Source organism: Dermacentor andersoni, chromosome 10, assembly GCF_023375885.2.
Source record: "Dermacentor andersoni chromosome 10, qqDerAnde1_hic_scaffold, whole genome shotgun sequence".
NCBI classification, from domain to species: domain Eukaryota; kingdom Metazoa; phylum Arthropoda; class Arachnida; order Ixodida; family Ixodidae; genus Dermacentor; species Dermacentor andersoni.
Window position 1 is genome coordinate 55290025 of NC_092823.1, and position 17384 is coordinate 55307408.

General features: G+C 47.2%; 1 protein-coding gene across 2 annotated transcripts in view; it reads left to right on the plus strand.

The window, feature by feature from the left end:
- Positions 1-17384, plus strand: part of Tnpo-SR (transportin 3) — a 66483-nt gene that overhangs the window by 36012 nt on the left and 13087 nt on the right. For both annotated transcript variants that reach the window (XM_050190889.3, XM_050190890.3), the window contains exons 13-19: positions 2379-2486; positions 3743-3840; positions 8120-8259; positions 10992-11183; positions 12568-12659; positions 14052-14134; positions 15114-15315. In XM_050190889.3, coding sequence (XP_050046846.1) covers positions 2379-2486; positions 3743-3840; positions 8120-8259; positions 10992-11183; positions 12568-12659; positions 14052-14134; positions 15114-15315 — 915 coding nt within the window. The remainder of the gene's footprint in view (positions 1-2378; positions 2487-3742; positions 3841-8119; positions 8260-10991; positions 11184-12567; positions 12660-14051; positions 14135-15113; positions 15316-17384) is intronic.

Below are 17384 nucleotides of genomic sequence, written 5' to 3' on the forward strand. Positions count from 1 at the left end.
GGAGTCGCTGAAACGAGTGCAGTCTCTCTTGGTGAAGCAGCGTACAGCCGCACAGGAGAGAGAGGTGCTGGCCGTGTATTAAATATATGTCTAACAACCGGGAAAACTGGGAATACTCGGGGATTTTGAATAGCCTGGACACACTCAGGTGAAACTCGGAGAATTTGTGCTTCTATCAGGGAAAAATAGCTGTAATATTATTGAAAGAGAGCGAAAGTCTTGCTAATGCTGGCATGAGTAACAGAGAGGAATCATAACGAATTGTCTTTGACACCGTGTCGTCGGGTGGAGGAGTTGCCAGTGTACAGTCAATGACCGATTTTCCGGATGCCTGATCTTTGGGACGTGCCTGATAATTCGGACAGCTTCGCGGCACCACCACGTGCTCCATAGAGTCAATGCATAAGAATGTATGAAATTTCGGACGCAAGAACCTTTTGCTGCCCGATTTTTCCTACTTTTTGCCGTGACAAACCGCAGGTCCGAAACGGCAATAATCTAAGCCACCACCGCCGCCATTTTGATTATCTCGCCGCCTCGAACCAGCGCTCTCGCATGCATATCCGCTGGCAGCTGCAGCCACCCCCACGGCAATGCTAAGCCTAGCTGCTTCCACGTCTGCTACTGTTAGCAATACGCCGCTGTTAGCAATGGCGCCGACTCGGCCTCTGTAACTCTCGCCAATGGCTTCGAAGCTCGGAAAGCACGACCCATTGAATTATGCCAGCTTCCAGAAGTAAGCTACGCCTTAATACAGCATTGTAACGCGGTGAAGCTTAATAAGTGTGAAAAGGGGCAATTGTCACGGGACCCTGAATGTATTCCTTAATTATACACGTGGGCACCCGCCATCTCCTGTCCCATTATGAGCACTGATATGGCTAATAAGTGTGCTGGCAGGCCTTGAGAGCTTTTTCGGATGTGCCTGTGGCGATTTGAGCCTTTAAGGGCAGTAAAATACATGCATTCATTTTTTTCGAGCTGCCCAATTTTTCGGTCGTTTTTGCGACTCCTAGGGAGTCGGAAAAATCGGACGTTGACTGCACAACTGACCAAGAGGATGCTTCAAATGGTCCCCGAGGCAAACGTGCAGCGAAAGGAGGACGAGAACAGAAAGGACAGACGCATTGAGCTCAAAACACAAAGTGTTGGCTGATGCCGAGATGCTGGTGTCCCTTACCCAAACCAAAATAAACTCTTTAGAGCAGTGAAACACAACATTGAGGTGTTCTGGGCAGGTTAAGTGTATGTCAGGACACTTGAGGTTGACCTTCCAGGTGCTGAGAGAGAAACTCACTTGTGACAAAAGTTCGGGCCTCATACCGAGGAGCTTGCTATCAGTTGTTAGAAATAGCTCGTACTCGAAAATATTTGCTTCTGTAGGCTCTGTATGCATCTCTTTTTATTCATATTTGAAAATGTTCGGCTTGATTTGCAATGGGCTTTACCATTTTTTTTTTGAAGATATTTGATTCGCTGTGTATTTTACTAACCCCTCTCTTCTGTTTTCTTTTTGAATAAAATAAACACTACTCCTCACTATTTTAATTGGATTAATTTGTTGTTGTTGCTTTTGTAATTTTTTTAACATGCTTCCTAGAGAGTGGCAGCATCGGGCGACACTGTGTCAGTCCGTCTTGACATAAAACAAAGTTCCGTGTCACTCAGGGAATTTTGCAAAGGCACTCGGGGAAAACCTGGAAAATTTTGGAAATTTGGGAATGTCATCTTGGTAGGCACTCTGTATTAACCAGAGAAAGAAAAAAAAACAGAGCATTGACTGGCTGGCAGAATAAGCACACAGCAATGCAGACAGAGTCTGAATCTTCAGACGACGTGCTGTAATGAGTCTTCAGACGACGTGCTGTACTGAGTCTCCAATTTCGCTCGTCCTAATAGTACTACATCATGTCTGTGGGGCTGAGCGGTAATGCCGCGAAGCTGTTCGAATAATTGGGCATGTTTGAATAATCGGTTGGAAACTGTAGAGCAAACTTGGGTAGCTTACATTTTAGTTAACGTTATGAGGAAGAATAGTGTTGGGCAGGTGATATAATGCGTACAGCAGATAACAGATGGTCTACAATTAGTTCAAGCAGATTTAGTGGTGCAAAAGCAGCTCAGGCTATGCTGCACCAGTCACAAGGTATTCGAAAAATCAATACTGAAGGCGGTTTACAGGAGTGAAAGAATACCACTATAAAGGAAACGTAGTTGGGGACAGCAGAGGATTAGGTGAAGTGATGAGAATGGAAAATATGCTGGCTTGAGGTGGTGTCAGCTAATGTGATAACGGGGGTAATTGCAGATATCCGAAGGGAAGTGTTATTTTGCATTGGACGTAAAATATGTTGATGGCGATCACGATTGCGATGCAGGAAGGGGTGCCATCCGACAAGGACGACTTTGGCGACTTTCGGAATCGTGTTGCCGAGCTCATCAAGGATGTGGTCTATCTCGTGGGCTCAGCCAACTGCTTCCACCAGGTGAGAGCTGGCAGGGACGTTTCCCGTGAGCCACGAAGCTGAAACTTGAATGAATTTGTTGATGTTCAGACAGTAGTGCTTTACTGATCAAACGGAAGGTACCTTGTGGCCCTTTCCCTTTTGAAATACCACTCCGAGTTGTTAAATCCAATGGGTTATTAGTAGTATAATGTTGTTGTTGTTGTAAACCACAATGGCGGCTCTATGGCTATGGATTTCGGCTGCTGAGTGTAATCTTACATGCTTCAATTCCTGACCAGAGTGGCCGCATTCTAATGAGCATGGGAGACAAAATCACTAGGGGTGTGTGAATATTCGAAAAGTTCAAATATTATGGAATATTATATTTTTAACATAATCATATTCTATCCGAAATAGATATTTGGAAATGCTCGAATATTCGTTTGTATACGAATATTCAAATCAGATCTAATATATTGCTCGCCATGCGGAAGCAAATGTGGTTCTTAGCATTTGTTTCTATCTAATCTTGGAATGTTGGGGCGATTTTCTGCTGAATTTTGTGAAGATTCCTTGCTGCTAGCGAAATTTCGCCTGTAATGCATACTTGCCCACTATACGTCTAAACTGTGTGGGAAATTCAGCCTCTCAGTAGCTAGGGGCACGGGTTTGCGAACAGCGAGGGCGCACTCTTGCCTTTGTTGCAGCGCCACTCCCAATTCTGAGCTTATTGTTTGGCAGCAAGTGAGATAAGCGATGACTGGCATAGGCTGAAGTGCCTCCGAGTTTATACGGGCATTTGATGCGGTGTAATAAGGGTCAGGCTGGCACAGACAGCTAGTTGGAATTACTCAATTTTCCACATTAACATGAGCCAAATGCGCGATGTTTTAGTATAACGGCTTACTAGTCTAGTTTTTCAACATTGACGATGCAATTGCAATGTTACAACATAAGTTAACCCAACTTGCTAATAAATTCATGTGCATATCATTGTTCGATATTCAATTCGATATTCTAAGCTAAGTATTCGTATTCGATTCATATTTTAAAATTTTGATATTTGCATACCCCTAAAAATCATTCGCGTTTCTTAGATTCAGATGTATGTATAAGAACTCCAGATGTTAAAGGTCAATCCAATGCCACCCACTACGACGTCACTCATAGCCTGCATGTTGCCTTGGAACGTTAAACACTACGATTTTATTTGATTTGTCTTGCTGCTGCTGCTGTTGTTGTTGTTGTTGTTCAATGTTAGTTGCATTTTTCCATTCCTCTTTTGTCATTGGCAGATGTTTGAGAACCTGAAGAACCAGGGTGCTTCGGCAACATGGGATGTTACCGAGGCCACCCTATTCGCCATGGCTGCCGTGGCGAAGAATGTTGTGCCGTAAGTGCTACTCAAGGCCATTTGTAGCTGCAGCGAGGATGGTGGTCACTGTGTCTATCCTTTCCATCACGCTGTCATCAATTTCAAGTCATTGTTGTAATCGTGCCATTAGGCAGCTCTAGTTTAGCATAATAGCGGGCCTAGCGGAGTAGTGGGATCGAAATGCGCATTTGCAGAATGCTGTACGGCCCGTAGTGCTTAGTGTACGCATGCTGTTCCTCAGATTTAATGTTACTGTCTTTGCATGGTTTACATAGTTTACATAAGACATGGCAGCAGTCCTGGGCGGCCACTTCGAATCGAATTTGGCATTGTTTTTGCAGAAATAGCTTAGTTCGTAGCAAATAACTGTGTAAACGGCTTTTGTTTAGTCTTAGGCTGCTTCAACAACAGAGTATTTTGAATAGCCTTGCAAAGTTTTTCAGGATCGTTTCTCATTTCGAATGCTTCGAGGCCTAACAATGTAAATTTGCAGAGTTGCCTCTCAGCGAAGTCAAGAGCTGGTTCTGACAGCATATGGCCTCTGAGATTGGGCAGTCTTGGAGGCCATGGATGGGCAGACTTGTACGGATTTTGCCGCAGGTTGGCAGGCATGAAAAGTGCAAATACAACACGCCACGAGCCTGTCATTTCCTGCCTATCTCACTTTTCTGACACACACGCAAAGCTTGGCGAATAGATAAAATAACTTGTGGACACTGCGCGCGTAAAATTTATAGCATAATTGAATAGTGCCCCACATGTAAACTATGCTATCACGCTATACTAAAACTAACTCTCTGCAAAGTTCGCTTACGGAGCGGTAATGCTACAGTCGCCGGCAGATTTTTTGGACTCCAGAAATTTTTATGGATATTCTGTACTTAATAAATGCACTGTCGGGGTTCCCACAGAGCTAAAGCACAGAGCTAATGCGATCGATTTTTCGGGCGAATTTAGGCCCCATAGTTTGATTTTCCAGACTAAATCGCTCCTCCCAAGCCACGCTACCCAATCTTGGAGACCACCGTGTTGGATTTTTTGTTTGCTTGGCCAGCTTTGGCTTTCAGTGGTCTGCTCTTTGGCATCGAAGATTGGGAGGCATACGCTATCCATAGGGAGCACCTGCCATCCTCCCGTCTCGGAGGCCATGCCTACTAATGTGATGTCTTAGTGCACAATCTGCAAAGTGGTTGGGTGGGCGTTCCTGCCACAATTACGGTTGAGGACTTTGCCAGACTTTGCTAGTGGACGACGACGTTGCACTGTGTGCCGAGCTCACAGATTATGAAATTGTACCTCAAGTTGTCCCGCAGCCAGAAAGCTGCTCGGACAACGACATCGATGATGACCACCCGCAACTGTTGGCAGCGAAGATCGCCAGTGACGCACTTGTCCTGTGTGTACGGAGATGACGTCACTCTTGTGCAAATCTAAGCAAATCTGGTAGCCTCCAAGCATAGCACGAGGCAGGGCATTATTAGAGATTTTTTTTTAAGTCGCTTTAAGCCTTCTAAATTGTAGTTTATTGGCTGAACGTATTTTTCGGATTGTTTTTCAATCCTTGCCAGATCCAGAAAAATCGGTCGGTGACTATGTTTCTCTGAGCCCCACCATTGTGCTAAGGTTTAACTAAAACTGTCCATTGTCGTCATGTCACCTCCTCATTCTCAGCTTTGGCCTCGTCACACAGCGAAGAGAAAAAAAAACTTTGCCCGCTGTGGCCACTTGGGATTGAACTCAAGTCGCTGCAGCCATGTGCAGTTGGGCGCAGGATGTGCTAATCACCGCACTATCCTGCAGCTTTGGCACTCGACGATTCGTGCAGGGTTGTGTGCCCAACTCAGACTGTTGTATTGATGGCCTCAGTGTTTGTGCCTTATTGGCTCGATTTTAACGGGCCCTCTATTGTAAAGTGCATAGTACAACTCTTTACTGCCAGAAATGGAAAATGCAATGCCCTCGATTGTAACGTGCATCTTGATGTTGTACTTCAGCAAAGGCATAATACAGTACCCTTTATTGTTCCCTCACCAGATTCTTATGGTAAAAGACAGAAATATTGATTTGTTCTCTCTTTGAAAAGAAAGTTTATTGCATCCGGGTCTCAGTGGACCGGCGCTTCCACCGCTCACTGGTGCTTGTGGCGCCTGCAGTACAGCAAAGCATGGCCTCTGAGATTGGGAGTGGGATTACAGCTAAAACATGGTGGCCCTGGCATGTTTCCCGCTCCATCACCATTTCTAGCACTTGCAGTCCACAAAAGCATATCCTTCGAAGTCTCTCTCTCTCTTTTTTCTTTTTTTTTTTTTGTTACTCGGAGGCAACCGTCGCTGGGACTGGCATTTGGACATGCATCTATTGTAGTTTGGGTTTTGTACTCGGTTCCAATGAGCGTGCCATATTTTAGTGAACCCTTCTGGAAAGAAATTTTGTGCTAGAATTGAGTAAACACAGCAGAATAGAGGCCACAGCTGGCAGTAATGTACCCGGCGGGGTTGCTCAGTGGCTATGGTGTTGGGCTGCTGGGCACGAGGTCGCGGGATCGAATCTCGACCACGGCGGCCGCATTTCGATGGGGCTGAAATGCGAAAACACCCGTGTGCTTAGATTTAGGTGCACGTTAAAGAACCCCTGGTGGTCGAAATTTTCGGAGTCCTCCACTACGGCGTGCCTCATAATCAGAAAGTGGTTTTGGCACGTAAAACCCTTTAATTTAATTTTTAGCTGGCAGTAATGTAGCAGACAACAACACTGTTGTGTGCATCGGAGAGTAGTTGTTCTCAATATGACGATGGTGTTCATTAGAGCCAGCTGCTGCTCCTGTAAATGAGTTCTGAGCCTGAGAGAGAGAGAGAGACAGAGAGAGAACAACATTTTATTGAGTGAAAAGGAAGTGGGTGTTGAAAGTGGATGGGTGGGTCCCTATTCTGAGACCCCACTGTCCAGAGCTACTCGCCGGGCCTGAGGAAGCGTTGAAATGTGCCGATTCTTTTCGTTTGTATACCGTATTTACACGATTGTAAGTCGACTCGAATGTAAGTCGACCCCCCCATATCGCTTGACCGAAAAAAAAAAAAAGATCTGAGAGCATACCCGAGGGCGCATTCGATAACGAAAATTTATTAGTAGCTGACGTGGTCACTGGACTACTCGTCTTCACTAGTGCTGCCATCGTCATCGTTGCTGCGGTCCCACAGCGCGTCGTGGTCCAGCGAAATTTCAAATTTGGCAAACGACCGCGCCAGGACATCTTGCAGAACAGCAGCCCACGCCAAATGCACCCAGCCACACGCAGCCGTCAGGGAGGCTCTTTTGACAGGTCCGGTTGGCGTAAACTCGCAGTCTTCTGCCGCCAGCCACTCGTTGTACTCACGGTGGAGCAGAACCTTAAAATTACGGCGAAGGTCCGGGCTTGTTTCATGACCACGTCGCACTTCACTGGCAGGGACCGATCACGCATTTCAGCGACGTACGCCGCAAGCTTAGCCTACAGCTCCGGAAAGCGTCCAGACTTCGGCACGTGGGAAATTTCTCACTTGCCGTCACACATTTCGCTTCGCTGCAGTCGCCACTCTTGCACCACCCGTTTAGAAACATCGAAATTGCGGCCCGCTGCGCAGTGATTTGTTTCTTCGGCGTAAAGGATGGCAGCCCTCTTGAACGCTGCTGTGAACGAGTGCCGAACGATTAGTGGGCCTGGAGCACTCATGACGACTGGGGAAGCATAGAAGTAGCACGTAGCTGGCAGTCAAGTGGAACGCGTCAAACCAATACCAATGCCTATAAACCACGACCGACTAGTAATAAAGCCGGTCGTGCTTTAAGCAGAGAAAGAGAAACCCGCGAGCGGTGTCTGCTCTTCCATGAACTACCGATACTCCCCGCAAGCGCCGCCGTTCTGAAGGTGCCGCCGCAAATCGGAACAGCGGCGCTTCCATCAACTATCGACACCCCCCCATGAGTGTTGCATGCACTGCAAGAGTCTCAAAAATGTTGAAAAACCCTTCCGAAAAGCGAACAAACACGCGGGATAGCAAAAAGATACGGGTAGGGCCATAGAGCAAACATAAAATTGTAACTACGTTGTAGCTCCCGTTGGTATCGCTTTTTTTTTTTGGCGGGGGCATGTTTCGGTTTCGATTGTAAGTCGACCCCCCAACTTCAGACTTTCAAATTTTAAAAAAGGGGTCGACTTACAGTCGTGTAAATACGGTATATATATATATATATATATATATATATATATATATATATATATATATATGTATGTGTGTATTCATTCTATCCCACTCGACAGGGAGGAGAACGACACAGTCCCCGAGGTGGTGGAGGCCATCTTGAAGCTGCCTGCTGAGTCGCACGCAGCCGTGCGACACACCAGCATCCAGCTGCTGGGAGAACTGTGCGAGTGGATCGACAAGCACCCCCAGTACCTTGGTGCGTGCTCACCTGCTGCCCATTTCCGAATGCGTCCCGTTAGATGGGACGCTAAAGAGAAGCACTGAATCAGTGCAGCATTCCTTCGAAGCTCCATTTTTGTTAATTTCTTGATAACAGGTTGATGATTAGAAGAGAAAGTGAAAGCTGAAGTTGTATATGTCTTTTTTTTTTAATTTTCACGCCAGAACCCCAGCATCAGCATGCCAGTGCGACGTCACGGATTTCAAACTATTGTTTGTGTTCTTGGGCCATTTTAACTGAGTGCAAGCAAGCTAAGCAACTTCATTAGGAATGCCTGCAGAACGACTAGCCTTCCCCTGTAAGGGAGGCGTCACCGTGACGCAGCCATGACGTCTTCCCGGCGTGTGGCGCCTCTACTCTGGCCGTGGCCGCACTACTCCCTTTGGTCGACCGCGCCTGCCCCTGGAAGTTTCTTTAAACTTCCTAAGTTCAGTCTCTGGTTCCTGTAGAATGCAATGCAGTTTTTGTTTACCGGTAAACAACCAAACCCTGGACGCTTTCAAAATTCATGATCTCCCGGCAAGTTGGTGCGGGAACTCGAAGCAGCGTCTTCACAGGTTTTTCATTCTTCTGGCTTACTGGGCCTCGTTTCACAGTAAGAGTGGCCTTTCTGGTATTGTGGAAGGGTAATTTACTGATACTGCTTAAAATATTTTTCTTTCTAATCTCCCTAAGGCTCTGTAATCGACCCTGAGCGTACAGTGGAACCTGCCTATATCGAACTTGAAAAAAATGCCTATTAGTTGGATATAAAGCATAATTCGATATAAGCCTGCTAAATAATTGGATGTCATAAAAGCACATACCATTTATAAAATCACTTTATGATGAAACTAGCTTAGTTTTGCATGAAATAGTCCTGTATTTTCTTCTGTTTGGGCAATTTCGCTGCCTGCAATGCACGCACTTCTACACATTGCCTGAGGAGTCGGAGCAGCTGTGGCCACAACCTTCAACATTTGCGCAGAAGCACCGGACTAGCGCGAGTGCACCAATCACCTCGGAGGATGTGGGCAAGGCACCGTTCTTGCTTTCCTCATTGTGCCCACTTTCGCTTGTGCTCGGTACAATGTCGGCAATGTCTTAGTTTTTGGGCTCTCCCGTGGTCGCGACACCATCATTTGCACTCATGAACTCGTCGACACTGGCAATGGCTTCATCGCATTCCTCAGAATTTACAGTCATCACCGGGCGCGTGGAAGCCGGCACAACTGAAGCAATTTCGGATGAACCACTTGTACACAGTTGTGCATACACGTCGGGCGCCATGGGCACCGGGTCGCGAGTTTGTCTGCTTTAGCCCTAATCTCACCCTTATTCTTCAAGATTGTGCGAGAGTGCTCCTCGGAATATTGCACGCTGCGGGGAAACCCAACTACTTGCCGCATTCTACCCGATTTATGATCTCGAGCTTCACGGCTAAAGGCGAATTCTGGTGCTTCATCACAGCAACATTGCGGCAGAAGGCCCACGAAGCGCAAACACAATGAACCAGAAAAGCAGTGAGACAACTCGCACTTTTGCCATCTTTCACGACGAGGGCACAGGAGCCTCCGATTGGCTGTCTGAGCAAGCGCTGCGGGCGGGCCAGGATCCCTTTTTGCAGGGGGGTGTCGACGGCTCGTCCGACGCAGCGTGGTCACAGTAGGGAGAGCGGTTGGATGAAGCCGTGCTGCCGGGTTTCCCTGCTACTGCGAGGGAAAGCAGACTTCTGTGGGCACTTTGCCGTCGCTTGACGTTCTATGTATCGGGAGTCGCTGCTATTTTTGTTCGATGTAAGCATAATTTTTGCTATATATACTCATTCTAACTATACCGTGTTCAGAAATTGTTCGGTATACAGAATAATTCTATGTATATGGGTTCGACATAGCCGGGTTCGACTGTACCAACTATGCCTCGAGGTGTTCATCGAACCTGAGTCTAGTTGAGAACGCAGTGTGTGGCACAAGCCGACTATGGCAGGCTGTGCTCCTTTAATCGTAGGTGGTCGAGCTTAATCCGGAGCCTTCAACTACGTTGTCCCTCATAACCCACTATGAAGTTTCTGTGCTTTAGACCCCACAATATATAGTTGCGTCCAAGCGTGCAAAAGGGACGCGGGGATCAAGAAGAGAAGGGAAGAGGAGAACAAAGACTGTGCAGCGGCCATTCCTGCTGTTCGTAGCCGGCCGTTCCGGCTCTCGCATGCCTAAATCAACCCCTTTTCCCTGTTTTTGTAACAATATATGTTACAGGGAGGCTTCGTTGCTTTGAACGAAGCTTTCATATTAACAAACATTTCATAATCCCGGTGCTAACTGCTTATAGCTCCGATGTAAAAGTATTTCAGTACTACAATCTTCAGAATACTGAATACTGAAATTTCCAGCAGCTGATTGCACTGTAGCAGGGCAGCAGCGGTAATGATTTCACATTCGTCTTCTTTCGCTTGAGGCAACGTGCGATGCGCCGCTGAAAGCGCCATCACGTTCCTCTATGGCAAACTACTCTGTGAAAGGGGTTTATTTGCGGATAAAATCGGACTTTACCCGAGGAGATGATCACCCCTTCTTTTGGTGTCGAAAGTCGCGTTGGACTTCTTGACGACAATGCAAAAGAACTACTGTGGTGCAAAATTAAGAAAATTCCACAATGTAGGCCTGTCTTTTCTAACCGCTCCACTGTGCTTGAACGACTCTGTGTCCGTCATCTTTTCCTTTTTGCAGATCCAGTGCTGACCTTCCTGCTGCAGGCTCTGCAGACGCAGAGCCTGGCGAGCGTGGCGGCGGCCTCCCTGCAGAACGTGTGCGCCACCTGCCGGTCCCAGATGGTGGCGCACTTCCCGGCGCTGCTGCACATTGTCAGCGCCGTAGACACGCTTAGCGTCTCGACCAGCGCTGCTCTAGGGCTGCTCAAAGGTGCGCATTATGCATGCGCGTTTTTGGTGCGAGGACGAAGCAGAAGGATGGAGCAGAAGGAATGATGGAGCAGAAGGAATGTATTTGCAGAATAGAGGAGAGATAATCAGGCTCTGTGCAGCCACAAGAACTGAATGTTGGAAGAGTTCATGTGAGTTCATGATTGCGTAAACAGCGTGAAATAGACACACTCAAGTCTTGGAACAGGCAAGAAATATGAGGCTAGAAGTTGACCAGATGAGTGTCAGCATCAGTGACATTCATTGCAGCAGGCACATCCAAACTGCCGTCAATAAAAACACACAAGAACTTCACTTTGATTACCACAGTGTGTGTGCCTGCCCAGCTTGTCTTGTGTTTTCATCCGTTTCGCATTGTTCTAGCCAATTGGTTATCTGGCAGAGCCTTGTAGCAGTGGTGCCGTGACTGGCTTTTTACGGTGATGCTTGGGGGACACAGTCGTTTCGGTTAGTCATCACAGCAGTAGAAGCTTGGTAGCCATAACAGGTAGCCAGCTGCTTCGAGGGGCATGAACGGAAGTCTATGCAGCATAGCTTGCAGAAACATGCACCATCATATGTGACGATGATGACCACAGTAACTGTGACGACCATCCATTATGGGAGAGTGGCGAATAATTGGGCAGTATGTACCAAGCCAGACCCGAGCAGAACAGCGCGCTCGGATGGAATGCGCTATGCATTTTCGTCCACCCTTTTTCACGTGTACAATGTTGCCGGCTCACATCATTAGATTTGGGTTGCTGGATTTTTGAGGGGATGCTGCCAGAATTAAATACTTCAGTCACTCTAGATTGTTAGGTTGTCCTTCTCTATGATCCCCACGGCATTTATTCTGTGCCACGAGGGGACTTGTTTGCAGAGAAAGATCGCGGCTAAAGCTACTAGTACTTCACAATTCAACAATTTCAGTCCGGCTTGTGCCGCGAAACTGTCTAGCCACTTAGCCGTGCGTGCCATCATGTCGAGACGTTGAGCTTACCCCCATCTTTTTTTTTCCGTCTTACTCGCTTGTAATTTTCAGATTGCTATAACTTACGGCATGCCTTGACAGCATCGTAATAAGCAGTTTATTTTACCATAGAAGGCATTATGCTTTGAAAAAGCCGGCATAGAAAACTCATGCACAAGAGGAGCAGAAGGGACAACTCAAACGGCACTCGCCCCCAGCAGATTGTGTCACCTCACTCATCTCTCTATAATTCTGAATAATGTGTGAAAGTTGACAGTGCTTCGGTTTTCCATTGCTAATACCTTTCTCTCGTAAGTGGCGCTCTTATAAATGGAACCGTCTGCATCGTATTTGTGTCCTTGGCGAAGTTGTGGTGGTGGTGGTAGGGGTCTCAATGCCGGCCTGCTCGCAGGTGCCGTCTTGGTTCTGGCCAAGATGAGTCCCGAACAGGTCACGGATGGCATGCGGCAATTGTGCAGGCTCCAGACGGAGCGTCTTACACGGGTGAGATTCCTTGCCTGCAAGGTCCAGCTTCTTTCTTCTTTCTTTTGCGTGCATGTTTTCGCATTGGCAGGGGGGGCAAGGCTGTGCCTCAGGCATTCTCAACAGTGGCACCCACTTATCCCAGAAGTCAAGCCAGTTATAGCTGTCCCAGCTGTAAGTATGCTCAGTCATTATGAGAGAACGTGACGGTTATTATTTTCGTGACCAGAACGGAGGCGGGGGAGGTTACAAACGCAAGTAAATTTTTTTATTATTTATTTTTTCCTATGACCATTCCACTAATTTGAATGGCGCGTACAATTTTACACTTTAGACGCTATAACCAGACAAATGTGAGCCAGCAATGCACCCTATCGCGATCGGCATGCGTTGCTGGTACAACGAAGTGCACAGCTTGCTGCTGGCAAAATGTGCAGGAAACGCGTGCCAGCGATACAAATGTGTATCAGCCAATAAGAGCGCTTCCTGTTTGCACGTGGCAGCAGTAACGAATCGTGATGCTAGTTTTTCCTCTTCTTGGCCATTTCTTTTGCTTTTATTCGTGCGCGGTGAAATATGGGGCTGTGGCTCTTTGAGACTCCAGTCTCTTTGCGATAGTACCAAGACGGCGACGTTGCGCTAACAGAAAGTAATGCGATCCGCAGTGCAACGGCACTTCCAGAAGCCCACTTTTCTACCGGATTTTAGTCAACAGTGCACCAGAAAAGTGTTATTTTCACAACTTCTACTTTATATTTCTTTCAATATTGTTATGCAAACGAAGGATTAACAACAGGAGACTGTTTACAAATTATATTTGAGAAGGATAATGCAGTGCTGGCCAGTTCAGCTGACAGCTCGAGAGCCAGGGAGCGTTCGTCGTCGTCATCAGGGCGCCCGCATGTATCGTCCACAAGAAACATGCAATATGCATGTATTTCCCCTGCAACCCGCTGCGGTAGCTTAGTGGGCATAGTGTTGTGTTGCCGAGATAGAGTTCGCAGGTCTAATGGCAGCCTCATTTCAATGGGGCCAAAATGCAAATACGGGTACATGAAAGTACCACAGGTGCTCAAAATTAATCTGGAGTTGCCCACTACGATGTGCCTCATAATCAGATCATGGTTCTGGCATGTAAAGCCCCAGTATTTAAACTTAAAAAGAAAGATATTTCTCCTCATGATAAAGAAACACCTGAGGATTGCAGAAAAAAGAAAGGAAAGGAATTGAAAATTTTGACCAAATAGACCATTCTAATTGCCGAGTTCTCTCAAACGGGTGGGCGGTCAACTGGAGCAGTGGTCAGCATTTCTCCCTCTGCCGTCCATGTGGAGAATCCTGGTCTCTACCTTACACATTTTGGCTCACTTGTTTTCTCCCCGAGGCCTGTAGTGATGCAGATGTGTTCTGCAGGTCATGAATGCTGAAGAGACTAATGCCGAAGGAAGCCGATCTGAGCCAATCATCTATCTTGACAGGCTGGCAGCCATCTTCAGGTGAGCACTAATTACTAGCATTTATTTAAAGTGTGGCCTTGGTTATAGCTGGTGCTCTTGTCATTTCTGTCCGGTATTGTTGTTCTTGACATCTTTCTGTGTTGTGAATTTTTATAATAACCAAGCCACACAGGTGATGGTAATGCTAACAACTTCGTGGACCTTGAGTTCATTCTGCCATTACAGTAGACTTCTGTTAATTTTATTCCACTTAGCTAATTTCATCTTCCGGTTCATTTGGTACCGACTGAAGGTTCCTGCTGGCGCCCATCCATTTCTATGTGCTCAAACATTGATTAATTTGGTCCTAAAATTGGCCTTCGCCGCTTAATTCGGACTTGACCAGTCAGCACGCACATGTCTGACCTCTAAGGTGACCCCAATAGGTGACCCCCCCCTTAGGTGGTCCCTCTCGGTATTAGATGCAGTAAATGCATTGAAAACACATCATCTCCCATCAATGATGCCTAATTTGGTCTGTCCTAGGAAGGTTTTCAAGCAATAACAGTAGCTCACAATGTCACAATGTTTGCCTGATTCTGATGCACAGCTTTTCTTTTTTTTTTTTCTTTCTTTCCTTTTTTTTTTTTCCGAGAAGGTTCATCTGAAAATTGCCCGTGCGGAGCAAATGGATGCGAAACCAAAACCACTTTCACGGCACTTGTATTCTTTACTGCACAACGCAGCTGTATAGCGACGAAGAACTTTAAAACAACATGTGGCAAAACTGACTTGAAAAAGTTCAGTGGCAGTCCAGTGGTAAATGTAATAAAAGTACTCTGACGACGTAGGGGGTTCCTCTGTGCGTACGCATGCTCATTATATGTATGCCGTCCCGCGTTGAGCTATTTTTGGCAAGCCAGCAGCATCCACAGCGAGCAAAGTCTGGGAGGGGTCTGCAAGGAAAGCCTTGCTTTAAATAAGCTGCGACGACTTTTAACGGACCCGGCTGACGGCGGTCATCGACCCCTGTGCGCAGGAACACCAATGTGAACATCCCGTTGGGCCAGCCGCATCCCTGCCAGCCCGTGGTAGAGGAGGTCTGGCCGGTGCTGTCCCAAGCGTGCCACCGGTACCAGGCCGACGAGAAGATCACCGAGCAGTGCTGCCGCTGCATCCGGTTTGCGGTGCGCTGCATCGGCCGTCACTCGCACTCCCTGCTCCAGCCGCTCGTTACACAGGTACGTGGCAACACTGCGGCAGAGCCTCGTTTGTACGCTTTGGAGACGATATTCGAGAGAAAAGAAATAACCAACTGGCAAAATGTACGGCCCATTCTGAAAAATTTGGCAGACTCAACTCTACAGACCTGAGCGGGGCTGCTAACTCTGTTGACGCTTGCCTGCACACGACAATGGGGAAAACGTAAACGAGGGGTTTTGCCCGGAGAACTTGACCGATGCTGAGAAATGGTCCGTACCTAACATTGTCTGACACTTTGAAAGCTGGATATCCCAATTCACATTTACTTGACACATAGTTGAATTGAGCAGACACCATACCAACTTGTACTTGTGCCTATTCGGGTATACAGTATTTTCTCCACGGTGCACGCTCGCTGTCGATGCAACATTCTTCAGAGTCTACGGAACCAATCAAAACGATCCATATGTGACGGGAACAGAAATAACGGCTACAGCAGCAGTGCATATGTAATAGGAGAGAGTGAAAGTTCAGACTCTGGGAGCGTATGCAAACAATGCGAGAAGCAGCCAATGGAAGGCAGGCAGATTTTATCAAGATCAGTTGGCAACCAATACTTCGGGCACGGTGGGGCTGCAAAATTGACGGAATAATCTGGCAGCCCAAAAATACCAATTTTAGGAGAAAAATTAATTTTTCTTCTTTTTCAATGCCTGTGCTACGAAAAATCTATTTACTATCTCTTGCTTGGTGTTGTGTTTCAGTGAAATGACGTCCACTTTAAATTCCATGACAGTCAATGGCACGGAGGCATTTTGCATTTGTCCATCACACAGCCATTTGCCCATCGCACAATCCAAAGCTCGAAGATGCTCCTGCTCTTAGGTATCTATGAAAACAAATTTAGAGACATTGGCTCGGCCTTGCAGGCACTAGCTGTCAAGTAAAGCCTTGCCGACTTCGGAGAACAGGGGAGGAATTTCGCTGCTCACATAGATTCCTTGGAGACCACCTCTAATGAACCAACCGGTTATTGGCAAGCCGTCACAGCTTCTGGACATAGAGGCTTCTATTGACGAGGTAACCAAGAAACCAGCAAGCCGCCAACTTAGCGCATCTGTTTTCAGCATCGATTGTTTCCGTTCATAGCCTCCCTCAAGCATCTTGCATGTGGAAAGGGTTTTACATACGACCATGTCCACAGATTCCCAAATTCAGAAAGCACCAGTATTGGGTCGATGGTAATGGAGCAAACCTCAATGAGTGATTGGAGCCAGTGTAAGCACTGTGCGTGTCATTTTGGAGAATAAAGAGCTCGTTCTGATTTTTATCAGTATGTTCAAGGTCATGTCCAACTACAGTGGAACCCCGTTCATACGTTTTTCATCGTACCGAGGAAAAAAAACGTAACAGCCGGGAAAACGCAACAGTGAGGAAAGCTCCGAAAATAAATGAAAAAAAGTGCAGCTTCAACTGTAGACAATTCATTTCTACAGAGTGCGCTTAGAACTTAAAAAAATCTAGAAGGGTGGCTTGCCGTTTCTTTTGCTCGCTAGAAATCACCACACGTTTCTCAATAGCCTGGAAGGCCGCATTGATGTCAGCGTCGCTGTGAGGTGCGACGTACCTGCGGAGGAGGTCCAGAGCCGCAACGGCTTCTCCAAAGCTAGGATTTGGCAACTCCCCGGCATCATGCGGCTCGTGCTCCTTGTCGTCACCGCGCCACGGCAATGGACGAAGGAATATCCGCGGAAAATTTTGCCCTCTTTGGCGTAATCATGCTAACGTGCCAACGATTGTTTAGTATTGCTGCGGAGCGCGCGCGCCCGAGCAGCCTGGTTGCGCGCAGCGCGGCGTGGTTTCGCGAGAAATGTAAATAGAGGAGAGCTGGCCCGATAGGCGGAGCAACGCCAACTTCCGGCTTCCCTTTTGCTATAGCTTCACAAAGAGTGACGTCAGGGCCTCTCCCGAGTTTCCTTCCTCCGTGAGTCGACCCGTCCAACAAACCATGCGGGGACCGTAATCACAGTGATGATAGTGAGAGCATTTTTTCACGAATGGCCACCTAGTGGCGGCCTCTCGAACTGACGTGCGGCTTCTTGCAGCC